General features: G+C 46.3%; 1 protein-coding gene across 1 annotated transcript in view; it reads right to left on the reverse strand.

The window, feature by feature from the left end:
* Positions 1-27,765, reverse strand: part of ADCY1 (adenylate cyclase 1) — an 879,311-nt gene that overhangs the window by 397,716 nt on the left and 453,830 nt on the right. The window contains exon 4 of the mRNA XM_063922700.1: positions 10,837-10,948. Within this exon, the coding sequence (XP_063778770.1) occupies positions 10,837-10,948 (112 nt within the window). The remainder of the gene's footprint in view (positions 1-10,836; positions 10,949-27,765) is intronic.

The following is a 27,765-nucleotide window of genomic DNA, read 5'->3' on the forward strand; positions in this document are numbered from 1 at the left end:
AGGGTGTCAGCGGCTATGCCAATACCAACCCAAAAAAGCTAAGTGCGTCAGGGTGGGCGCCTTGTGGAGCCCAATGTACCTCGCAGAAAGAGATTTAACAACGGTTAAGTTCTTACCATAAATCTCGTTTTCTGCTGCGGGGTACACTGGGCTCCACAACGAAGTAACATCAAGGATGTCCAAAAGCAGTTCCTTATGGGAGGAGACGCACTGTAGCGGGCACAAGAACCCGGCGTCCAAAGGAGGCATCCTGGGAAGTGGCAGCATCAAAGGCATAGAACCTAATAAACGCGTTCCTCGAGTACCATGTAGCCGCCTTGCACAATTGTTCAAGGGTCGCACCACGATGGGCCGCCCAAGAAGGTCCAACTGACCGAGTAGAATGGGCTTTGATAGTAGCAGGAACAGGACGACCAGCCTGTACATAAGTTTGTGCCATCAGCATTCTAATCCATCTGGCCAACGTCTGCTTAGAAGCAGGCCAGCCACATTTGTGAAAGCCAAACAACACAAAAAGAGAATCAGATTTCCTAATGGAGGAAGTTATCTTCACATAGATACAGAGAGCCCGTACCACATCCAAAGACTGCTCTTTGGAAGACAACTCAGGAGAATTAAAGGCCGGAACCACAATCTCCTGGCTAAGGTGGAAAGAGGACACCACCTTCGGTAAATAACCTGGGGGTGTCCGAAGAACCACCCGGTCACGATGAAAAATCAAATAGGGGGACTTATAGGATAAGGCACCGAAGTCCGATACCCTTCTAGCTGAAGCAATAGCCAGCAAAAACAACACCTTAAGAGATAGCCACTTAAGGTCAGCAGCGGTAAGAGGCTCAAACGGAGACTCTTGTAAGGCCTCCAAGACCACCGACAGATCCCAAGGGGCCACGGGTGGCACATAAGGAGGCTGAATCTTCAGCACACCCTGAGTGAATGTATGAACATCAGGTAGGTTAGCAATCTTTCTCTGAAACCAAACCGACAAGGCCGAGATGTGAACCTTGAGGGAGGCCAGACGCAGGCCTAAATCCAGGCCTTGTTGTAGAAAGGCCAATAGTTTGGCCGTACTAAACTTGAAAACGTCATGATTGTGAGACGCACACCAAGTAAAGTAAGCATTCCAGACCCTATGGTATAGCCGAGCAGAAGCCGGCTTATGGGCCTTCAACATAGTTTGAACGACCGCCTCAGAAAAACCCTTGGCTCTCAGGATGGAAGCTTCAAGAGCCATGGCGTCAAAGCCAGATGGGCCAAATCCTGGTAAACACAAGGGCCTTGAACGAGGAGGTCTGGTCATTGTGGAAGTAGAAGGGAATGATCCAACGAGCGGCCATGTAGATCGGAGAACCGGTGACGCCTGGGCCACGCTGGAACGACCAGAAGTAGGTTTCCAACTTCTTGTTTGAACTTCTCTATTACTCTGGGCAGGAGGGACACTGAAGGGAACACATACGGCAGCCGAAAGCTCCACGGGATTGTTAGAGCATCCTCAAATGCTGCATGAGGATCCCTTGTTCTTGCTCCGAAGACCGAAACCTTGTGATTGTGTTGAGACGCCATCAGGTCCACATCTGGGAGACCCCACTTGTCCACGAGAAGTTGAAACACCTCCGGATGTAGGCTCCATTCTCCGGCGTGCACGTCCTGATGACTGAGATAGTCCGCCTTCCAGTTCAGAACGCCCAGAATGAACACTGCTGAGATGGCCGGCAGATGGCGTCCTGCCAACTGAAGAATCCTTGATACTTCCCTCATGGCCATGCGGCTTCAAGTGCCGACCTGATGATTGATGTACACCACCGTGGTAGCATTGTCCGATTATACTTGAACAGGTCTGTTCTGTATCAGATGCTGGGCCACTGTCAACGCATTGACCACTGCCCGCAGTTCCAGAATGTTTATCGGGAGCAGAGACTCCTCCTCGGTCCACCGACCCTGGAGAGAGTGTTGTTCCAACACCACGCCCCCAACCTCTCAGCAGGATCCAGCTGGATATCCAGAAGGGACGGCCCCTGCTCAAACTCCGGTCCTGCCACCAGCTCAGTGACAGACGTACCTCCGGAGATAGGGAGATCATGTGAGATCTGATCCGGGGAGGCAAGCCGTCCCACTTGGACAGAATCAACTTCTGCAGAGGGCAAGAATGGAATTGAGCATACTCCACCATGTCGAAAGCCGACACCATGAGAACGAGCACTTGCATCGCCGAATGAATCGACACTTGCGGACGGGAGAGGAAGCATCGGATCTTGTCCTGAAGCTTCTGGACTTTCTCCTGAGACAGGAACAACCGCTGGTTGTGTGTGTCCAATAACGCTCCCAGGTGTACCATGCTCCGAGCCGGAACCAGGGAGGATTTCTTCCAGTTGATCAGCCATCCGTGGGCATTCATGCACTGGATTGTCAATTCGAGATGACACAGGAAAAGTTCTGGGGAACTCGCCAGGATCAACAAATCATCTAGGTATGGTAGTATCCTGACCCCTTGACGGTGTAGTGAGACCGTCATGACCGCCATAACTTTGGTGAAGACTCGCGGAGCCATTGTCAAACCAAAAGGTAATGCCCGAAATTGGTAATGAAGGTTGCCCACTGCAAACCGCAGGTTCTGCTGATGAGATACCGCAATAGGAATATGTGGGTAGGCATCCTGTATGTCCAGGGAGACCATATAGTCCCCAGGCTCCATGGCCAGAACAATAGAGCGCAGTGTTTCCATACGGAACTTGCAAATTCGCACATACTTGTTCAAGGACTTCAGATTGAGAATGGGCCGCGAGGACCCGTTCGGTTTCGGGACTAGAAACAGCGGTGAATAGAACCCCTCACCCCTCTGAGTCAGAGGCACCTGTACCACCACTCCTGTGGACAAAAGGGAATGTATCACCGAGTGCAACGTGTTTGCTTTTGCCGGATGCAGAGGCACATCTGTTAGGCAAAATCGATGAGGGGGGGGGTTCTTGAAGGGTATGGCGTAACCTCGAGCAACGACTTCCCTCACCCAGGTATCTGAAGTAGTCTTCAACCATTCCTGGGTAAAACCTAGAAGTCAGCCACCCACCCACCCACCCTGTGATCCCCCAGGGGGAGGCCCACCCCGTCATGCGGCAGGCTTATTAGTTTTTGACGCTGGCTGACGGGCGGCCCAGGCACGCTTCGGTCTGTGCTTGGCAGGTCTGGAAGCACGGGCTTGCTTTGGGTACGCCTGACCTTTTGCTTTACCTGGAGTATGAAAGGGCAGAGGGAAAGTACTTTTAGCCTTCTGTGTGGAAGGAGCCATACTAGGTAGGCAGGCTGTTTTAGCAGTAGCCAGGTCAGCCACAATCTTATTGAGGTCTTCTCCAAAGAGAATGTCTCCCTTGAAAAGAAGAACCTCCAGGGTTTTTCTGGAATCCAAATCCACCAACCAGGATCTCAACCAAAGGATACGCCTGGCCAAAACGGATGCAGCAGCCTTGGCCGCGAGCACCCCAGCATCGGAGGCCGCCTCCTTAAGGTACAGAGAAGCCGTGGCAATATATGAGAGACATTGTCGAGCATGCTCAGAAGCATCCGAAGGCAGTTCCACCTCAAGTTCCTGAGCCCACACCTCAACAGCTTCAGCAGCCCAAGTTGCTGCAATAGTTGGCATTTGAACAGCCCCAGACAGGGTATAAATCGCTTTTAAACAGCCCTCCACCCGACGATCCGTCGGTTCTTTCAGAGAGGTGACGGTAGTTACTGGAAGGGCAGAGGAAACAACCATACGCGCCACATGAGAATCTACAGGCAGAGGGGTTTCCCAATTTTTACACACCTCCGCTGAGAGAGGATAGCGAGCCAACAGTCTCTTATTCGGTGTAAACTTTGTCCCCGGATTTTCCTAGGATTCCTGATGTATATCAATCAGGTGTTTAGAGTAGGGTAGGACCTGCTTAACCACCTACTTACGCTTAAACCTATCAGGTTTCTTGGAGACAGGCTCACAATCATCAGCCACCTGAAGAATGAGTCGTATCGCCTCTATCAAATCCGAGACATCCACGGACGATTCCCCTCCCCATTTGAAACACCAGCATCAGCGTCCGAGGGGTCAGTATAAGCACCGTCCTCCTCTGAGGACGTGTCAGTTTAGGATGCAGATCGGGAGTAGGTAATGGCCCTTTTAGAAGACGACTTAGTTTTATGTGGGCGAGAGTGACCCTTAGATTTGGACATGGATCGGTTCAAATGCTGTTACTGAGTGGAAAGCTGATCCGCACATGGCGGGTTCACAGCGGGGACCATAATCTGTGGTAACGGCACAGGTGGTCCCACAGAGGGCGTCAATTTAGTTACAAGCATGTTTAACAATGTGGACAATGTAGCCCAAGGTGGTTCTTGTGATGCCCCGAGAACTACCGACCCATTGGGGGGCAAGGAAGCCCCTGAACCTGAACTCTCAGCTGCTAAATTATCCTCCATTCCATCAGTTGCCTCACTTCCACGCAGTGTGGGAGAGGCCCCAACGTTGTTGCCACGTGTAGCAGACATAACAATGCGCACAGTAATGGGCAAATCGGTACAAAACAGTTATTTTATATTTAGCAGCACTAAACCTAGTAAGAACTCTCAGAATGACAGCTGCAGCTGGCACAGACCGAGGGTTCAATAGGAATAAAATATATGGTGAGTATAATTCACAAGTAAAAAATACTCCAGTAGTATATCTTGTGAGACAAACCTATATTATCAGAGAAAAACCTGAAACACTTGGCCCCCACAGGTATAGTAATATAGGACTAACACGCTGAGTGAAATACACTGCAATAAGGCAACCACGCAGCAGCTACATGCACACACACACACGTATATAGTCATAAACGTATCATGCAGAAATTATGTACCATAAACTGCACTGGACTAGCAATACAAAGTAATACTCAGTATGGCTATATGTGATAATAATAGATATAACAAACACAGTAAGCACTGGATGTATATCACAGGGTGTTTGTACCACACAACCCTGACAGTATGCACTCTTTCTTAACTAGCACAGTCGCAGTGACAGGTAGAATACTTAAGTGTCCTGTAGGAAGCACAGCACTGGCAATCAGGCGGTTCCACAGAGGAGGATTTGCCCCAGCAGTCCTAGAAACAGCTCAGCTCAACCTGTGATGGCCACTGATCAGGAGTGAGGGAGATATATGCAGCTCCAGGGCAGGAACATTGCAGAAATGGCACCCTGGGGCTGGGGGGAGAGGCCTCAGGTCTGGCCTACTCCCCCTGCTGGCATCCCCACCGGGCGTGCGGGCAGTAAAAGATGCGGGGGGTAATGGTACAAATGTCCCCCCTGACCTGTGCCTCTATAAAACACCCTGGTGGCTAGTGAAACAGCAGCCCAGTAATCTGTGTCCACGCCAGCGCTCGTGCGGCCCGCCTCCTACGGCCGCGTGAGACCACGGTGAACAGGGTGGTACAGAAGCTCCTTATCTCCCCCTTGACAGCGGCCCCACGATCCGGGAGACGACGGCGTGTGTGTGACTCACGAGGATAGGGGATGAAAAGCCGGCGCCTCCGCTGTAGTGACCCGGCAACCGTGGCACGGGAGTATACAGCGCTGCTGGGGGTGATGGAGCTGCTGCAGGGACGTCTTCTGACACAGCCTGCTGCAGCCCTCGGTACAATCCTCTTCTTCTGTTAAGCTAAAGCTAAGAAATAGGCTGCCTGAGTCAGCCCCCTGTTAAGTGACCTGCTACTGCAGGCACCAACTACAAACTGAGCTCACTGGCATGGATGCGGGGTTATAGAGGAGGCGGCGCTGTGCATCTTGGGAACAGTCTAAAGCTTTGAGCCTGTTGGTGCCTTGGATCAACACCCCCGATGTTACTTCCTTGTGGAGCCCAGTGTACCCCGCTGCAGAAAGTACCATTAATGTGTTTGAAGTGCTGTTGTAAATTAAGGGGAGATGCAAGACAAGCGATCATGTGACTATTTAAATTAATTTTTATTCCGAGTGGTAATAGCGCTATTATGCGCTTCAAATACCTGGAATTTGGCTAGCGATGCAGGTCACAGTGAGAAGGTCACGTGACCGCATCATGTGACCGAATGATGTACACATTAGAGATATTTCTAAGTGCGGAAGCGATGTGGAAGTGACGGTAGTCACGTGGTCATAACTTGTTGAAATGACGGAAGTGACGTGAGTCACGTGGTCGCAACTTGTTACTATGTTGCTTAGCAACCCCTACTCCGGTGGACACCAGCGCTATTATGCGCTTACAATTACCTGGCAATTAGTCAGTGATGTGGGTCACAATGAGAGAATCATGTGACCACATCAGGTATAACTGATGTAGCGTATCCTTTCCTTCAGGGTTCTTAGAAGTGATGCAGGCTGAGCGTCTGCATCACATTGCTAAGCAACGATAACACTTGACACTGTTTAACCTGGAATTGTGTATACTTCCTAAAGAAAAAGTCACATGACCAGTGAGTCATACAACAACCCGGAAGTAATTTGTATTGTTTTGATTTTATAATGCTTTATTAATAAAAATAACATTTAAAATACAAATTATTGGAAATGAGCCTGTGCTGTATCTCAATTAGGGTATTTTGTACTTATGATTATACAGGTTTAGTATTCCATATCCAAATTTTCCAAAATACAGAATTTTTTGAGTGAGAGTGAGATAGTGAAACCTTCGTTTTTTGATGGCTCAATGTACACAAAATTTGTTTAATACACAAAGTTATTAAACATATTGACTAAAATCACCTTCAGGCAGTGTGTATAAGGTGTATATGAAACATAAACGAATTGTGTGTATGTACACAAACTTTGTTAAATGCAAAAAGTTATTAAAATATTGACTAAAATCACCTTCAAGCTGTGTGTATAAGGTGTATATGAAAGAAATGTATTCTGTGCTTAAACTTGGGTCCCATCACCATGATATCACATTATGTTATGTAATTATTCCAAAATACGGAAAAATCTGATATCCAAAATACTTCTGGTCCCAAGCATTTTGGATAAGAGATACTCAACCTGTATATGTTTTGTGGAATAAATTGGCCAGTTGAGATGGTTGGATTGAACAGGTGTTTGCTAATCAGCAGCCATTAATAAGGGTATAAATACCCAGTTTGTATACTTGTCAGATCACCTTTGAAAAAGCTGCAGGACCTGCAGTGAATTGCGTTAGGTGCTTTCTTCAGATCACCCATCTTTTATTGGAAGCTACTCCATGTGTGCCCGGACCTTTATTGGACTTCAATACGACCGTGCAGAAAAAATTGGTGAACAGATTTGCCATTGGCGCTAATTCACATCTACTCCGCATTGAGGACACCGCAATCTAGTGAGGATTCAGGACCCCGGCATCATCACCCATTTAAAGGGACTTCATTCAGGGGACTTCCACCTCCAGCGGCAGTTTTGTGGTAACGTTACACCAGGACTGTGCCATCAGCCCTTTATTATCCGTCCTTACACCTATCTGCAGTCCATGCTAAATAAGGAACGGACACTACCATTTAAGCAGCTGCAAAAACTAGCTAGCGAGCGATCAGTTCTGAGTTAGGCCCCATGTGCACTGCAGGGTGGGCAGATATAACATGTGCAGAGAGAGTTAGATTTGGGTGGGGTGTGTTCAAACTGAAATCTAAATTGGAGTGTAGAAATAAAGCAGCCAGTATTTACTCTGCACAGAAACAAAATAAACCACCCAAATCTAAATCTCTCTGCAAATGTTATATCTCCCCCCCCCCCCCCCCCCCCTGCAGTGCACATGGTTTTGCCCAACTGCTAACAAATTTGCTGCTACGATCAGGTCTGAATTACCCCGATAGTTCACAATGGGTGTGCTATGTTAGATAGAATAAACTTAGGTTGACAGTGTCTAGGTTGACCACTATTGGTTGACAGTAAGTAGATTGACATGGTTTCTAGGTCGACAAGGACTCTAGGTCGACATGTACTAGGTAGACATGAATAAAGGTCGACATGAGGTTTGTTTGTTTTTTAAATGGTGGTGTGCTCTTCATAGAGTGGCGAGGAACCCTAATTAGTGCACCATGTCCCCTTGCTTCGGGCAAGGTGCCTTGCCGGTTACCATTCCCAATTCTAGTCCACATGGATCGTAAAGCATGAAAAAGTAGAAAAAAAAGGGAAAAAAAGAATGTAACAAACTCATGTCAACCTTTTTTCAAGTCGACCTAGTACATGTCGACCTATATTCCCTGTCGACATAGAAACCATGTCGACCTACTTACTGTCGACCAATAGTGGTAGACCTAGACACTGTCGACATAAGTCTTGTCGACCTAGAGACCATTCACAATCTTTGACGTCTACCAATGTAATAAAAACATTTAAACAAACAAAAGTGAAGCATATAATAGTGAGACAGTGAAAAGGTGATAGCGAAGTCACTTTAATGCTTTTTTTAAGAGACAGGCTAATGTAAGCAATATTGTAGGAAAACATTTTAAATTAAAAAGTTATTCTAGTGTATTATCAGATGTTGAAGGAATGATTTTACTTTTTTCACTATGTGCAATAATAGCTGCCCTCCAGTTTTAAAAACTGTAAATTATTTTGTGGGTGCAATTATAAAAATAATAATAATAATAATAATAATAATAATAGCACTTAACTCATTTCTAAAATATATAAGCATATTTATATACAGATATAGGGGCAAATTCAGTAAGGATTGCAAAAATTACAAATTAGCAAAAATTGCGATCAAATGCAAAATTGCGAAAGCACGCCCAAACGGAAAAACTGCAACACTAATTTAATTTTACAAAAAGAAGGTGGCCTTGTGAAATGTGCAAATATTGCGAAAACCATCCTAATCGCAATTTTTGCGTACATATTACAAATGTATGCAACTTTTGCGTACATGTTTCTGATGTTGCATTTTTTTGCTAACAACAGTGTTTTTCCCTTAAAAATTGCACAACCTACTTTCCTGCACCCAAATTAAAGAAACTACTCAACAATTGTAAATCAATTCAATCATCACTTAATTGGTCAAATGATCTTGTGGTAATTTAGCAATTATTATCTTAAAGACACCATAGTGTTTTTCTTCAAACATTGACTAATGCCCATAACTGTGTTCAAATATATTCAACTAGAGAGAGTGTGAATTCTAGCCTCTAAACCCTACACAACAGCAATTATTGGTATATGTTTTAACAAACACACTTTTTTTGGAGGCAACATATTTTAATTCGGAAACAACAGTAACATTTTTTTTTTTAAATTGTGTTTTTTTTTATTGTGAAGTGGTCAAACATTACATATTATTGTTTCATTGCTTTTATTTACATACCTTACTTTAAGGAGTTATGTGTAAATATTTGTTTCAATAAGTATACAAATGGAGCAGAATTTGCAAAACTTGAAAATAAAAAGATGATGCTGCTGTTCTTCAACATATGTTTATGTGTGTAGCGCACAAATAAAATAAAAAAATAAAAAAAATATGTACGTGGGTATGTTTTGTTTAACAAAAAAATGTTGGTTGTTTAAAAAAAAATGTTAGGAAGCTAAATGTCATAGGGGGTAATTCCAAGTTGATCGCAGCAGGAAATTTTTTAGCAGTTGGGCAAAACCATGTGCACTGCAGGGGGGGCAGATATAACATGTGCAGAGAGAGTTAGATTTGGGTGTGGTGAGTTCAATCTGCAATCTAAATTGCAGTGTAAAAATAAAGCAGCCAGTATTTACCCTGCACAGAAACAAAATAACCCACCCAAATCTAACTCTCTCTGCAAATGTTATATCTGCCCCCCCCCCCCCCTGCAGTGCACATGGTTTTGCCCAACTGCTAAAAAATTTCCTGCTGCGATCAACTTGGAATTACCCCCATTGAGCAGATACTACTAAGCAAAATGCTTGTAAAGGTTATTTTACATTTGCTTCTATCAAATAGTGTGGTTGTCAAACTTTGATTGTTAGTAAGTGTAAAAACAATTAGGTTCCTAACCTATATTTTCTAAATAAACATGTTTTACAGAGTTTAAAGCTCCCTTACATGTTTAGAAGTTCCAATACAGCTGAATGAAGTGATTTGTGGTCTGAGATGTGAGCTTCTTCAGCTGGGGGTAATGAAGCAATGATTGCAGTATACACTGAACATTCCACAACTGAGGTCAGCTTGTGCAGTTTTTAAGGTAGACCTATAGTCACTCAGAAACTGCACACCATAAATGTGCGATCAGCTGTAAAAATTGCGAATGCATACCCTCCAAGATGACCCGCCCCACTAGGTACAAAATGCTCTGTTTCTGGACTTCCCTCTTAATTTATGATTGCCATCACCTGTGAAGAAACAGCTTTCTTATCATTTAACTAGTTCAACACAGGTGATGGAAATCATAAATTAAGAGGGAAGTCTAGAAACAGAGCATTTTGTACCTAGTGGGGCGGGTCATCTTGGAGGGTCTGCGAATGCACCGTCCATCAGCATACGCCCACAACACGCCCAGCAACACGCCCCTGCTCGTAGATTTTGCGAGCCCAGCCCTTTAGTACGCCCCCTACATGCTTACTTTTCGTAGTGCATACGCAGTTTTTGCTAAGTCTCAGAAAAAATTTTTTCTCAGTTTTTGCTATTTAAGTTGCAGAATTTGCGCTTTTCCGCTTTTTTTGCTAATTTGCGATCCTTGCTGAATTAGGCCCATAATATATACTGTATATATATATATATATATATACATATAGAGATATATAGATAGATAGATAGATACATACATATAGATATATATATATATATCTTCTTTTTTTTCTTCAGAATACATATCATCATGACATTTGTCCAAAGCATTACAAATAAAACTGAATCTTACTGTTGCCAGTTCATCAAACTTTCCAAATAGTTCATTTAACAGCTTAACCAGCTCTTGTGCTGTACACTGGGATGCCAAGCTTGTGAAACCAACTATGTCTGCAAATAAAATGCTGCAATGAAGAAAAAAAAAAATATGTTAGGAATGACATTGTTCAAAGTGTTTGCCATTTGCAGACTTCCTGCCAATAGCCTCACTCTCCATGCTAAACTAGGCAGCATTGCTGTAATCATCATAAATAGGGCTATTAAAGATTAAATGCAAAATAAATTAGCAAAAATATCACAGTTTAAAAACAAGATATTCAGGAAATTACTTTTCACTTTTATGAATGTTAAATTGCCTGTGCTGCAAATCATAAAATAACTAATATAGACACTTTTTACTTTAATAACTACGTATACTATAAACTCTGTATTGTTAATCTAGAAAAGGGCAATTACACTGATAATGGAATCACCTTTCCACAGTTATAAATTCTATTCATTGTACAATTGCCACCACTAATGTGAACAAATCATCATAACCCAACAGCCCACGATAAACCACATATCAAATGCTATTAAAATAGCTTAAGTGCTGTCTTGTGTGTGTTATCCTTGATAAATCAGCCTACTTTCAAAGTCCGTAATGGAATCACGCTTCCTGAGACATGTTACTGAATAAATAATCAAAATTTGTTGTTTTTAAAAATGGAATCAACTTTACTATTGTACTTTTTAATTTAACCATATCATGTTGAGATAATTATTAACTGCTCTTAAATTGTCTTATTTCCATAATATTAACCCTGGTATTGAGACATTAGGGAAAATATGAAAGGGTCCGAGTTTGAGGCGGTCCGGGATTTCAGGCGAAATTGTCCGTATTTTTAAAGTGGCAATAATTTACAAGGCAAACTTGGTTTTACCGTGTAAATGACTGCCGCTTTAAAAATATGGGCAATCTTAGCTGAAATTCTTGACCTCGGCAAACTCTGACCCTATTACATTTCCTTGATTATGTGATAATTTAATCAAACACATATTTTCATTGCTGTATATTAAAGATGAGCGGGTTCGGTTCTCAGAGAACCGAACCCTACGGACTTCACTTCCCGAGCCCGGATCCGAGTCAGTCTCAGGTTTTCCTGCCTGACTTGGAAACCAGAATGAGGCAAAACGCCATCATCCCACTGTCGGATTCTCGCGTGGTTTGGATACCATATAAGGCCATTTTCACTCCAGTCCTGGAGAGTGTAGTCAGAGGATGTGTCTCCGTCCTCAGTGTCTGTGCAGGCAAGAAAGTGGGGTGGCGATTGTAGTGCTGTCTTGTGCTGCTTATTCCAGTGTAGTGTCTTAGATGTATCAGTCAGTCCAGTGACCGTGTCCTCTGCTGCCATATGTCTAGTGCTGCTGTATAATAAGTCCCTTACAGTGTCACTGTGTTGTCCTGCATCAGACCAGTGGTAGTGTCCTGTGCTGTATATTATTTACTCCAAATAAAGGGGTTATTAACATTTAATCAAAATATAATTTTTACAGAGGTTGCCCTGTGTGGTGTAGGGGTACGCTCTCCTGTGCCCATATTGTGTTATATAACTCCAGAAAAATAATGGAGAACAAATATTTGGAGGCTAAAGTAAGGAAAGATCAAGAAGCACTTCCTCCTCATGCTGAAGCTGCTGCCAGTAGTCATGACATAGACGATGAAATGTCATCAACGTCATCTGCCAAGGCCGGTGCTCAATGTCATAGTAGAGGGCATGTCAAATCCAAAATGCAAAAGTTCAGTAAAATGACCCAAAAAAATAAATTTAAATGGTCTGAGGAGAAACATAAACTTGCCAATATGACATTTACGACACGGAGTGGCAAGGAACGCTAAGGCCCTGGCCTATGTTCATGACTAGTGGTTCAGCTTCACATGACGATGGAAGCCCTCATACTCCCGCTAGAAAAATGAAAAGAGTTAAGCTGGCAAAAGCACAGCAAAGAACTGTGCGTTCTAAGATGGTATCACAAATCCCCAAGGAGAGTCCAAGTGTGTCGGTGGTTGCGATGCCTGACCTTCCCAACACTGGACAGGAAGAGTTGGCTCCTCCCACCATTTGCACGCCCTCTGCAAGTGCTGGAAGGAGCACCCACAGTCCAGTTTCTGATATTCAAATTGAAGATGTCACTGTTGAAGTACACCAGGATAAGGATATCGGTGTTGCTGGCGCTGAGAAAGAAGTTGACGAAGAGGATTCTGATGGTGATGTGCTTTGTTTAAATCAAGCACCGGGGAAGACAACTGTTGTCTGTGGGATGAATAAGCCCATTGTGATGCATGTGGGGAAAAATAACAAAAAAGCCACCTCTTCCGTAAGAGGCACACCGCTGACAACCTCTTACGGAAACTGACATATATCATCGCAAAATAACTTAACCTCAATTCGACTCTCCTGGGGATATGTGATATCGGACAACACCACCAATATTGTGCGTGCATCACATCTGGGCAAATTCCAGCACGTCCCATATTTTGCACATACAATTAATTTGGTGGTGCAGAATTTTTTTTTAAATGACAGGGGCATGCAGGAGATGCTGTCGGTGGCCCAAAAAATTGCGGGCCACTTTTGACATTCAGATACCGTGTGCTGAAGACTGGAACACCAGAAAACACTCCTGAACCTGCCCTGCCATTGTCACGTCTGGCAGGGTTTGAGGATCCGGCAGCTGAGATTTGCCCGAGGAGGTAGCAGGCTGTGAATGAACCAGATGAGGGGGCTGGATATAGTTCCTTCGCATGGGACACAGAGCAATGAAGAACGTAGGCGGGATTTGAGAGTCAATGGAAAGTATTTATTATGTACAGAGCTGAGGTAGGGAACTGAGGCTGAAGCACAATGGTTAAAGACGTGGCTGGAGGTGAAGAACTGCGGACTGTGATTTGAAAGACGAGACTGTAGATGATGAACTGTGGAACTGTGGATGGTAGTTGAAAACGTGGCTGGAAACAAGGACTGTGGACTGTGGTTTGGAAAATGAGGCTTGAAGATAATAATCTGCAGGCTGTGGTCAGTGGTACAAAGGCGTGGCTGGTGAAGGAGATCTGTGGAGTGTGGCTTGAAAGACGAGGCAGAAGACCCGGGGCCGACTGTGCCCAAAGTCTTACTGGACCGGGTTTTCCAGGAGCGCTTCCACAGGTAGTAGCAGGCAAGAAACGGCAGGGCTGCAGCAGCAACAGAGAGCCGACCAAGCAGGATCAGGAGGAACCAAGATACAGCAGGAATCCTGGGAGCACAGGCTAAAGCACCTACAACAGGGTTGTAACTTGAAGCCTGTCCCTGTCCTAAACCAGCCCCCTTTTATAGGGAGAGCTTCCCCTGGATTGGCTGGAAGAAAGAGGAAACGAACTATGCTTAAAACTTGGTCTCCAACATGGCGGCGCCCAGTAATGCAGACCTTTTTGCAAAGCCACATTGCTCACTGCCCCTGGTCTCCAAGCAACGGTTCAGCAAGAGCGACCCACTGTAGCGGCGTCCCGCCGCCACGAGCGGACCCCCTCACCTCCGCTACTGCTGCCCACGGATCCGGCGCAGCAGCCCACCTCCGCCGCTGCCCGCACAACGCCAAGAAAGCCAGCCCTGCGGCCCCAGCGTACCGGTAAGACTCCGGACGCTGACCGTACCCCCCCTTTTGCGGGTGGACTCCGGACACCTATGTGGTTTAGTTGGAAACTTGGCATGAAATGTCCGAAGAAGTCTTGGAGCATGGACATCCTCTGCATCTACCCAAGATCTCTCCTCTGGCCCATACCCTTTCCAATCGACAAGGTACTGGATGCGACCATAACGTCTGCGAGAATCGAGGATCTTGTGAATCTCAAATTCATCTCCATGTGCTGATTGGATATTGGGTGATTTGGGCAGAGCGGCTCTGAACCGATTAAGTACCAGTGGTTTTAAGAGAGAAATATGAACTGCGGAGGTAATTTCACTTTGTAAGCCACAGGATTCAGCCACAGGACTCTTTCGATTGGGTAAGGCCCAATAAATCTGGGAGCAAACTTTTTAGTAGGAACCTTTAATCTTAGGTTACGTGTGGAAACCCAAACCCAATCTCCTACCTTAAGGCTTGGTACAGCTTTTCGTTTCAGATCTGCATAGGTCTTATATCTCTTGGATGTCTTGAGCAAAGTCTTGTGAACTTGTTTCCAGGCTTCAGTAAATTGACGAAGTGTTGACTCTGCGGCCGGAACCTCGAGCGTAGGCAGAAGTTGGAAGTCAGGAACTCTTGGATGGTAACCATAATTAATGAAGAATGGAGAAGATTTTGTGGCAGAGTGATAAAGACTGTTATGGGCAATATTCTGCGAACGGGAGGAAGTCCAGCCAGTCGTCCTGTGAGGAGGACATGAATAAACGCAGAAAAGTCTCCAGATCCTGGTTCACTCTCTCTGTTTGACCATCCGTTTGAGGATGATATCCTGAGAAGTTTAATTTCACGCCAAGAGCAGAACATAGGGATCTCCAAAACCTGGCCACAAATTGAGGACCTCTCTCAGACACGATCTCCTGGGGTAGACCATGGAGTCGAAAGATCTCTGCTATAAACAATTTTGCCAACTGGGATGCAGATGGAAGATTAGCCAGAGGAACGAAGTGTGCCATTTTAGAGAATCGGTCAACTATGACCCATACGGTGTTCCGCCCACCAGACATAGGTAAATCTGTAATAAAGGCCATAGAAATATGCGTCCATGGTCTTAGTGGTACCGGCAAAGGATGGAGTAACCCGGCGGGTGGACCTTTGGGACTTTTATGCTGGGCACATTTTGGACAGGCAGCTACGAATTCCTGAACGTCAGTCCTGAGATGAGGCCACCAGTAGGAGCGTTGAATGAATTTAAGTGTCTTATGACTGCCCGCATGGCCCATGAAGGAGGAGGAGTGAGTCCATGTAAGAAGTTTTTTGCGAAGATTTGGTGCAACGAAGATCTTCCCTGGACGAGGAAGTGGAGAGGTATTAGTTGCAGAAAAAGAGGTGGATTCCAGGATAAATTGCTCTTTTGAACGGTCAGAGGGTTCTTCTGAACTTAGGGAGCGAGATAATGCATCTGCCTTTTTGTTGAGGGAACCTGGTCTGTAACTGAGTTTAAAATTAAAACGGGTAAAGTAGAGTGCCCATCTTGCTTGGCGTGGGTTCAGACATCGGGCTGACTGTAGATACAGGAGGTTCTTGTGATCCGTGGTCACCGAAATTGGATGCTGAGCTCCATCCAACAAATACCCCCACTCCTCAAAGGCCAACTTAATTGCCAGTAATTCCTGTTCCCCAATAGCGTAATTCTGTTCAGCGGGGGAGAATCTTCGCGAGAAGAATGCACAAGGATGGACCTTCTTGTCCTCGAAAAGCTGGGATAATACTGCTCCTACTCCTACAGTAGAGGCATCAACCTCCACCAAGAACGGACGGCTGATATCGGGTTGTCGAAGAACTGGAGCAGTCGTGAAGGCCTCCTTTAAAGATGAAAAAGCTTCCAAAGCCTCCGGAGACCACTTGGCAGGATCAGCTCCCTTCCTAGTTAATGCGGTTATAGGAGCTATGACAGAAGAATAATTTTGAATGAATCTTCGGTAGAAGTTAGCAAACCCCAGGAAACGTTGAATTCCTTTAAGGGTAGCTGGAAGTGCCCAATCCTGAATCGCCTGGACTTTAGCGGGTTCCATCTGTAACCTCTGCCCTGAAAGAATGTAACCGAGGAATGGAATCGTGGGTACTTCAAAGGTGCACTTCTCTAACTTACAGAATAACTGATTCCTTCGTAAACAAGTTAACACTTCTTTGACTTGTTCCCGGTGGGTCTTCAGATCCCTAGAAAAAATGAAGATGTCATCCAGATACACTACCAAGCAGTCATAGAGGAGATCTCTGAAGATTTCGTTAACGAACTCTTAATAGACGGCTGGGGCGTTGCATAGGCCAAAAGGCATTACCAGGTAGTCGTAATGGCCGTCGCGGGTATTAAATGCCGTCTTCCATTCGTCCCCTGGGCGAATACGTATAAGATTGTAGGCCCCCCGTAAGTCCAACTTAGTAAATACTAGAGATGAGCGGGTTCGGTTTCTTTGAATCCGAACCCGCACGAACTTCACTTTTTTTTTCACGGGTCCGAGCGACTCGGATCTTCCCGCCTTGCTCGGTTAACCCGAGCGCGCCCGAACGTCATCATGACGCTGTCGGATTCTCGCGAGACTCGGATTCTATATAAGGAGCCGCGCGTCGCCGCCATTTTCACACGTGCATTGAGATTGATAGGGAGAGGACGTGGCTGGCGTCCTCTCCATTTAGATTAGATTTAGAAGAGAGAGAGAGAGAGAGATTGCTGTGATACTGTAGATTAGAAGAGAGTGCAGAGTGCAGACAGAGTTTAGTGACTGACGACCACAGTGACCAGTGACCACCAGAGACAGTGCAGTTGTTTGTTTTATTTAATATATCCGTTCTCTGCCTGAAAAAAACGATACACAGTCACACAGTGACTCAGTCTGTGTGCACTGCTCAGCCCAGTGTGCTGCACATCAATGTATTGTATATAAAGCTTATAATTGTGGGGGAGACTGGGGAGCACTGCAGGTTGTTATAGCAGGAGCCAGGAGTACATGATAAATAATATTATATTAAAATTAAACAGTGCACACTTTTGCTGCAGGAGTGCCACTGCCAGTGTGACTAGTGGTGACCAGTGCCTGACCACCAGTATATTAGTAGTATTGTATACTATCTCTTTATCAACCAGTCTATATTAGCAGCAGACACAGTACAGTGCGGTAGTTCACGGCTGTGGCTACCTCTGTGTCGGCACTCGGCAGGCAGTCCGTCCATCCATAATTGTATTATAATATATACCACCTAACCGTGGTTTTTTTTTCGTTCTTTATACCGTCGTCATACTAGTTGTTACGAGTATACTACTATCTCTTTATCAACCAGTGTACAGTGCGGTAGTTCACGGCTGTGGCTACCTCTGTGTCGGAACTCGGCAGGCAGTCCGTCCATCCATAATTGTATTATAATATATACCACCTAACCGTGTTTTTTTTTTCGTTCTTTATACCGTCGTCATACTAGTTGTTACGAGTATACTACTATCTCTTTATCAACCAGTGTACAGTGCGGTAGTTCACGGCTGTGGCTACCTCTGTGTCGGCACTCGGCAGGCAGTCCGTCCAACCATAATTGTATTATATACCACCTAACCGTGGTTTTTTTTTCATTCTTTATACCGTCGTCATACTAGTTGTTACGAGTATACTACTATCTCTTTATCAACCAGTGTACAGTGCGGTAGTTCACGGCTGTGGCTACCTCTGTGTCGGCACTCGGCAGGCAGTCCGTCCAACCATAATTGTATTATATACCACCTAACCGTGGTTTTTTTTTCATTCTTTATACCGTCGTCATACTAGTTGTTACGAGTATACTACTATCTCTTTATCAACCAGTGTACAGTGCGGTAGTTCACGGCTGTGGCTACCTCTGTGTCGGCACTCGGCAGCCCGTCCATAATTGTATATACCAGTGACCTAACCGTGGTTTTTTTTTCTTTCTTTATACATACATACTAGTTACGAGTATACTATCTCTTTATCAACCAGTCTATATATTAGCAGCAGACACAGTACAGTGCGGTAGTTCACGGCTGTGGCTACCTCTGTGTCGGCACTCGGCAGCCCGTCCATAATTGTATATACCACCTAACCGTGGTTTTTTTTTCTTTCTTTATACATACATACTAGTTACGAGTATACTATCTCTTTATCAACCAGTCTATATATTAGCAGCAGACACAGTACAGTGCGGTAGTTCACGGCTGTGGCTACCTCTGTGTCGGCACTCCGCAGCCCGTCCATAATTGTATATACCAGTGACCTAACCGTGGTTTTTTTTTCTTTCTTTATACATACATACTAGTTACGAGTATACTATCTCTTTATCAACCAGTCTATATATTAGCAGCAGACACAGTACAGTGCGGTAGTTCACGGCTGTGGCTACCTCTGTGTCGGCACTCGGCAGCCCGTCCATAATTGTATATACCAGTGACCTAACCGTGGTTTTTTTTTCTTTCTTTATACATACATACTAGTTACGAGTATACTATCTCTTTATCAACCAGTCTATATATTAGCAGCAGACACAGTACAGTGCGGTAGTTCACGGCTGTGGCTACCTCTGTGTCGGCACTCGGCAGCCCGTCCATAATTGTATATACCAGTGACCTAACCGTGGTTTTTTTTTCTTTCTTTATACATACATACTAGTTACGAGTATACTATCTCTTTATCAACCAGTCTATATATTAGCAGCAGACACAGTACAGTGCGGTAGTTCACGGCTGTGGCTACCTCTGTGTCGGCACTCGGCAGCCCGTCCATAATTGTATATACCAGTGACCTAACCGTGGTTTTTTTTTCTTTCTTTATACATACATACTAGTTACGAGTATACTATCTCTTTATCAACCAGTCTATATATTAGCAGCAGACACAGTACAGTGCGGTAGTTCACGGCTGTGGCTACCTCTGTGTCGGCACTCGGCAGCCCGTCCATAATTGTATACTAGTATCCAATCCATCCATCTGCATTGTTTACCTGAGGTGCCTTTTAGTTGTGCCTATTAAAATATGGAGAACAAAAATGTTGAGGTTCCAAAATTAGGGAAAGATCAAGATCCACTTCCACCTCGTGCTGAAGCTGCTGCCACTAGTCATGGCCGAGACGATGAAATGCCAGCAACGTCGTCTGCCAAGGCCGATGCCCAATGGCATAGTACAGAGCATGTCAAAACCAAAACACCAAATATCAGTAAAAAAAGGACTCCAAAACCTAAAATAAAATTGTCGGAGGAGAAGCGTAAACTTGCCAATATGCCATTTACCACACGGAGTGGCAAGGAACGGCTGAGGCCCTGGCCTATGTTCATGGCTAGTGGTTCAGCTTCACATGAGGATGGAAGCACTCAGCCTCTCGCTAGAAAACTGAAAAGACTCAAGCTGGCAAAAGCACCGCAAAGAACTGTGCGTTCTTTGAAATCCCAAATCCACAAGGAGAGTCCAATTGTGTCGGTTGCGATGCCTGACCTTCCCAACACTGGACGTGAAGAGCATGCGCCTTCCACCATTTGCACGCCCCCTGCAAGTGCTGGAAGGAGCACCCGCAGTCCAGTTCCTGATAGTCAGATTGAAGATGTCAGTGTTGAAGTACACCAGGATGAGGAGGATATGGGTGTTTCTGGCGCTGGGGAGGAAATTGACCAGGAGGATTCTGATGGTGAGGTGGTTTGTTTAAGTCAGGCACCCGGGGAGACACCTGTTGTCCGTGGGAGGAATATGGCCGTTGACATGCCAGGTGAAAATACCAAAAAAATCAGCTCTTCGGTGTGGAGGTATTTCACCAGAAATGCGGACAACAGGTGTCAAGCCGTGTGTTCCCTTTGTCAAGCTGTAATAAGTAGGGGTAAGGACGTTAACCACCTCGGAACATCCTCCCTTATACGTCACCTGCAGCGCATTCATAATAAGTCAGTGACAAGTTCAAAAACTTTGGGTGACAGCGGAAGCAGTCCACTGACCAGTAAATCCCTTCCTCTTGTAACCAAGCTCACGCAAACCACCCCACCAACTCCCTCAGTGTCAATTTCCTCCTTCCCCAGGAATGCCAATAGTCCTGCAGGCCATGTCACTGGCAAGTCTGACGAGTCCTCTCCTGCCTGGGATTCCTCCGATGCATCCTTGCGTGTAACGCCTACTGCTGCTGGCGCTGCTGTTGTTGCCGCTGGGAGTCGATGGTCATCCCAGAGGGGAAGTCGTAAGCCCACTTGTACTACTTCCAGTAAGCAATTGACTGTTCAACAGTCCTTTGCGAGGAAGATGAAATATCACAGCAGTCATCCTACTGCAAAGCGGATAACTGAGTCCTTGACAACTATGTTGGTGTTAGACGTGCGTCCGGTATCCGCCGTTAGTTCACAGGGAACTAGACAATTTATTGAGGCAGTGTGCCCCCGTTACCAAATACCATCTAGGTTCCACAGGCGATACCGAGAATGTACACGGACGTCAGAAAAAGACTCACCAGTCTCCTAAAAAATGCAGTTGTACCCAATGTCCACTTAACCACGGACATGTGGACAAGTGGAGCAGGGCAGGGTCAGGACTATATGACTGTGACAGCCCACTGGGTAGATGTATGGACTCCCGCCGCAAGAACAGCAGCGGCGGCACCAGTAGCAGCATCTCGCAAACGCCAACTCTTTCCTAGGCAGGCTACGCTTTGTATCACCGCTTTCCAGAATACGCACACAGCTGAAAACCTCTTACGGCAACTGAGGAAGATCATCGCGGAATGGCTTACCCCAATTGGACTCTCCTGTGGATTTGTGGCATCGGACAACGCCAGCAATATTGTGTGTGCATTAAATATGGGCAAATTCCAGCACGTCCCATGTTTTGCACATACCTTGAATTTGGTGGTGCAGAATTTTTTAAAAAACGACAGGGGCGTGCAAGAGATGCTGTCGGTGGCCAGAAAAATTGCGGGACACTTTCGGCGTACAGGCACCACGTACAGAAGACTGGAGCACCACCAAAAACTACTGAACCTGCCCTGCCATCATCTGAAGCAAGAAGTGGTAACGAGGTGGAATTCAACCCTCTATATGCTTCAGAGGTTGGAGGAGCAGCAAAAGGCCATTCAAGCCTATACAATTGAGCACGATATAGGAGATGGAATGCACCTGTCTCAAGTGCAGTGGAGAATGATTTCAACGTTGTGCAAGGTTCTGATGCCCTTTGAACTTGCCACACGTGAAGTCAGTTCAGACACTGCCAGCCTGAGTCAGGTCATTCCCCTCATCAGGCTTTTGCAGAAGAAGCTGGAGGCATTGAAGAAGGAGCTAAAAGGGAGCGATTCCGCTAGGCATGTGGGACTTGTGGATGCAGCCCTTAATTCGCTTAACAAGGATTCACGGGTGGTCAATCTGTTGAAATCAGAGCACTACATTTTGGCCACCGTGCTCGATCCTATATTTAAAGCCTACCTTGGATCTCTCTTTCCGGCAGACACAGGTCTGCTGGGGTTGAAAGACCTGCTGGTGACAAAATTGTCAAGTCAAGCGGAACGCGACCTGTCAACATCTCCTCCTTCACATTCTCCCGCAACTGGGGGTGCGAGGAAAAGGCTCAGAATTCCGAGCCCACCCGCTGGCGGTGATGCAGGGCAGTCTGGAGCGACTGCTGATGCTGACATCTGGTCCGGACTGAAGGACCTGACAACGATTACGGACATGTCGTCTACTGTCACTGCATATGATTCTCTCGACATTGATAGAATGGTGGAGGATTATATGAGTGACCGCATCCAAGTAGGCACGTCACACAGTCCGTACTTATACTGGCAGGAAAAAGAGGCAATTTGGAGGCCCTTGCACAAACTGGCTTTATTCTACCTAAGTTGCCCTCCCACAAGTGTGTACTCCGAAAGAGTGTTTAGTGCCGCCGCTCACCTTGTCAGCAATCGGCGTACGAGGTTACATCCAGAAAATGTGGAGAAGATGATGTTCATTAAAATGAATTATAATCAATTCCTCCGCGGAGACATTGACCAGCAGCAATTGCCTCCACAAAGTACACAGGGAGCTGAGATGGTGGATTCCAGTGGGGACGAATTGATAATCTGTGAGGAGGGGGATGTACACGGTGATATATCGGAGGGTGAAGATGAGGTGGACATCTTGCCTCTGTAGAGCCAGTTTGTGCAAGGAGAGATTAATTGCTTCTTTTTGGGGGGGGTCCAAACCAACCCGTCATATCAGTCACAGTCGTGTGGCAGACCCTGTCACTGAAATGATGGGTTGGTTAAAGTGTGCATGTCCTGTTTTGTTTATACAACATAAGGGTGGGTGGGAGGGCCCAAGGATAATTCCATCTTGCACCTCTTTTTTCTTTTCTTTTTCTTTGCATCATGTGCTGATTGGGGAGGGTTTTTTGGAAGGGACATCCTGCGTGACACTGCAGTGCCACTCCTAAATGGGCCCGGTGTTTGTGTCGGCCACTAGGGTCGCTAATCTTACTCACACAGTCAGCTACCTCATTGCGCCTCTTTTTTTCTTTGCGTCATGTGCTGTTTGGGGAGGGTTTTTTGGAAGGGACATCCTGCGTGACACTGCAGTGCCACTCCTAGATGGGCCCGGTGTTTGTGTCGGCCACTAGGGTCGCTAATCTTACTCACACAGCTACCTCATTGCGCCTCTTTTTTTCTTTGCGTCATGTGCTGTTTGGGGAGGGTTTTTTGGAAGGGACATCCTGCGTGACACTGCAGTGCCACTCCTAGATGGGCCCGGTGTTTGTGTCGGCCACTAGGGTCGCTAATCTTACTCACACAGCTACCTCATTGCGCCTCTTTTTTTCTTTGCGTCATGTGCTGTTTGGGGAGGGTTATTTGGAAGGGACATCCTGCGTGACACTGCAGTGCCACTCCTAGATGGGCCCGGTGTTTGTGTCGGCCACTAGGGTCGCTAATCTTACTCACACAGTCAGCTACCTCATTGCGCCTCTTTTTTTCTTTGCGTCATGTGCTGTTTGGGGAGGGTTTTTTGGAAGGGCCATCCTGCGTGACACTGCAGTGCCACTCCTAGATGGGCCCGGTGTTTGTGTCGGCCACTAGGGTCGCTAATCTTACTCACACAGTCAGCTACCTCATTGCGCCTCTTTTTTTCTTTGCGTCATGTGCTGTTTGGGGAGGGTTTTTTGGAAGGGCCATCCTGCGTGACACTGCAGTGCCACTCCTAGATGGGCCCGGTGTTTGTGTCGGCCACTAGGGTCGCTAATCTTACTCACACAGCTACCTCATTGCGCCTCTTTTTTTCTTTGCGTCATGTGCTGTTTGGGGAGGGTTTTTTGGAAGGGACATCCTGCGTGACACTGCAGTGCCACTCCTAGATGGGCCCGGTGTTTGTGTCGGCCACTAGGGTCGCTTATCTTACTCACACAGCGACCTCGGTGCAAATTTTAGGACTAAAAATAATATTGTGAGGTGTGAGGTATTCAGAATAGACTGAAAATGAGTGTAAATTATGGTTTTTGAGGTTAATAATACTTTGGGATCAAAATGACCCCCAAATTCTATGATTTAAGCTGTTTTTTAGTGTTTTTGGAAAAAAACACCCGAATCCAAAACACACCCGAATCCGACAAAAATAATTTGGTGAGGTTTTGCCAAAACGCGTTCGAACCCAAAACACGGCCGCGGAACCGAACCCAAAACCTAAACACAAAACCCGAAAAATTTCAGGCGCTCATCTCTAGTAAATACAGTAGCTCTTTTAACACGGTCGAACAGTTCTGGAATCAGAGGTAACGGATATCTGTTCTTAATTGTTATGTCATTTAGACCTCTATAGTCAATACAGGGCCGCAACCCCCCATCCTTCTTTTTGACGAAGAAAAACCCTGCTCCGGCCGGAGATGTAGAAGACCTGATGAACCCTTTCTCCAAGTTCTCACGTATATACTCCGACATGGCCTGTGTCTCGGGAAGTGAGAGAGGGTAAATTCGACCTCGGGGAGGAGTCTTACCGGGTACTAGCTCAATGGGACAATCCCAAGTACGATGCGGAGGCAAGGTGTCCGCCCCATGCTTACTGAAAACATCTTGAAAAGATTGGTACTCCACAGGAAGGCTGGAAGGGTTGGAAGAACAGAGAGGTCTAACTGAAGGTAAACAGTTCTGAAAGCAGTCTTGTCCCCAAGAGAGAACATCCATAGTTTGCCAATCTATGTGGGGATTGTGTCTGATTAACCATGGAAACCCTAGGATTAGTTCATGAGAGGCTTTAGGAATTACAAGGAAAGAGATTTTTTTCTGAATGGAGAACTCCGACCTTCATCTTGAGAAGAATAGTACGAAAGGATATAATACCCTCTGGGATATAACTTCCATCCACTGCGGTAACAGAAATGGTACGATCCAAAGGAACCATTTGTATTCCAGATCGTTTGACCAGAGCTGACGTAATGAAGCTTTCGGCGGCTCCGGAGTCGAGTAGTGCAGGGATGAGAAGAGAAGAAGAAGGGAGCTCCAATTGGGAGCTCTTGGTATGTAATTCCGAGAATTCTCCTAGCTTGACCTCTCCAGCACAATCTAGGAGCAGGCGTTTCCCGGACGTAGACTGCAAGTTTTAACAAAGTGATCAGATGCACCACAATACAGGCAGAGGTTCCCTTGTCGCCGTTTCTGACGTTCTTCATTGGGGAGGTGGGAGCGATTAATCTGCATGGGTTCTTCCACAGTTGGTGATGATGGTGTTGGTGGAAGAACAACTCTAGGCTTTGGGCGATCTGACCGCAACCTCTCCATACAGCGTTCTCTGTACCTCAGATCTAACTTATTGCATAAAGAAATTAGTTTATCCAACTTATCAGGTACGTCCTGAGTTGCGAGGTCATCTTTGATCTTTTCGGAGAGACCGCTCCAGAAAGCTGCAATGAGAGCCTCCTCGTTCCAATTCAGTTCTGAGGAAAGGGTGCGAAACTGGATCACGTACTGACTGACCGTACGCGTGCCCTGACGCAGGCGCAGGATCTCCAATGAGGCGGCAGAAGTCCTGCCCGGTTCGTCGAAGATTCTTCGAAAGGTGGCCATGAATTCTGGATAGTTAGATAAGATGGGATCCATCCTCTCCCACAAAGGTGAAGCCCATTCCAACGCTTGCCCGGTAAGTAAAGAGATTATATAGGCTACTTTGGTTCGTGCTGATGAGAAGTTGGCCGACTGTAGTTCGAACTGGATTTCGCACTGGTTAAGAAACCCGCGGCATTGTTTTGGATTCCCATCAAATTTACTGGGAGGTGGCAAATACAAACGTGGAAGTGGTACTGGTACAGGAGGAAGCAGGACCGGAGGTGCCAATGTGGGAGCAGCTGTAGATACTTGAGGTGCCGTCATGGCAACACAGAGAGAATCGAGACGTTCGGACATACTCTGCATGAACTGCACGATTTGAGATTGTGTGGCCTCCTGCTTACTTAAGCGAGACCAGATATCTGCAGTTGAATCCCCTCCTGAGGCCTGATCACCCGTCGAATCCATTGGGCCAGTGCTTACTGTCACGTCTGGCAGGGTTTGAGGATCCGGCAGCTGAGATTTGCCCGAGGAGGTAGCAGGCTGTGAATGAACCAGATGAGGGGGCTGGATATAGTTCCTTCGCATGGGACACGGAGCAATTTAGAACGTAGGCGGGATTTGAGAGTCAATGGAAAGTATTTATTATGTACAGAGCTGAGGTAGGGAACTGAGGCTGAAGCACAATGGTTAAAGACGTGGCTGGAGGTGAAGAACTGCGGACTGTGATTTGAAAGACGAGACTGTAGATGATGAACTGTGGAACTGTGGATGGTAGTTGAAAACGTGGCTGGAAACAAGGACTGTGGACTGTGGTTTGGAAAACGAGGCTTGAAGATAATAATCTGCAGGCTGTGGTCAGTGGTACAAAGGCGTGGCTGGTGAAGGAGATCTGTGGAGTGTGGCTTGAAAGACGAGGCAGAAAACCCGGGGCCGACTGTGCCCAAAGAGTCTTACTGGACTGGGTTTTCCAGGAGCGCTTCCACAGGTAGTAGCAGGCAAGAAACGGCAGGGCTGCAGCAGCAACAGAGAGCCGACCAAGCAGGATCAGGAGGAACCAAGATACAGCAGGAATCCTGGGAGCACAGGCTAAAGCACCTACAACAGGGTTGTAACTTGAAGCACTGGCATCCCTGTCCTAAACCAGCCCCCTTTTATAGGGAGAGCTTCCCCTGGATTGGCTGGAAGAAACAGGAACTTAAAACTTGGTCTCCAACATGGCGGCGCCCAGTAATGCAGACCTTTTTGCAAAGCCACATTGCTCACTGCCCCTGGTCTCCAAGCAACGGTTCAGCAAGAGCGACCCGCTGTAGCGGCATCCCGCCGCCACGAGCGGACCCCCTCACCTCCGCTACTGCTGCCCACGGATCCGGCGCAGCAGCCCACCTCCGCCGCTGCCCGCACAACGCCAAGGAAGCCAGCCCCGCGGCCCCAGCATACCGGTAAGACTCCGGACGCTGACAGCCATCACCTGAAGCAAGACGTGGTAACGAGGTGGAATTCAACACTATATGCTTCAGAGGATGGAGGAGCAGCAAAAGGCCATTCAAGCTTATACATCCACCTACGATATAGGCAAAGAAGGGGGAATGCACTCAAGCGCAGGGGAGAATGATTTCCATCTTGTGCACGGTTCTCCAACCCTTCGAACTAGCAACACATGAAGTCAGTTCAGACACTGCCATCTTGAGCCAGTTCATTCCCCTCATCAGGCTTTTGCAGAAGCAGCTGGAGAAATCGAAGGAGGAGCTAAGACAGAGCGATTCTGCAAAGTATGTGGGACTTGTGGATGGAGCCCTTCATTCACTTTGCCATGATTCAAGGGTGGGCAATCTGTTGAAATCAGAGCACTACATTTTGGCCACCGTGCTCGATCCTAGGTTTAAAGCCTATGTTGTATCTCTTTCCGGCAGACACAAGACTGCAGAGGTTCAAAGACCTGCTGGTGAGAAAATTGTTAACTCAAGCGGAATGTGACCCGTCAACAGCTTTTCCTTCATTTTCTCCCGCAACTGGGGCTGTGAGGAAAGAAGATGATGTTCATCAAAATGAATTATAAATTTCTCCGGGAAGACCTTTACCAGTAATTGCCTCCAGAAAGTACACAGGGACCTGTGATGGTGGATTCCAGTGGGGACAAATTAATACTCTGTGAGGAAGAGGATGTACACACTGAAAGGGGTGAGGAATTGGAGGATAAGGTTGACATCTTGCCTCTGTAGAGCCAGTTTGTGCAAGGAGAGATTGATTGCTTCTTTTTTGGTGGGGACCCAAACAA

The sequence above is a fragment of the Pseudophryne corroboree genome, chromosome 5 (genome assembly GCF_028390025.1).
Source record: "Pseudophryne corroboree isolate aPseCor3 chromosome 5, aPseCor3.hap2, whole genome shotgun sequence".
In the NCBI taxonomy this organism is placed as follows: Eukaryota; Metazoa; Chordata; class Amphibia; order Anura; family Myobatrachidae; genus Pseudophryne; species Pseudophryne corroboree.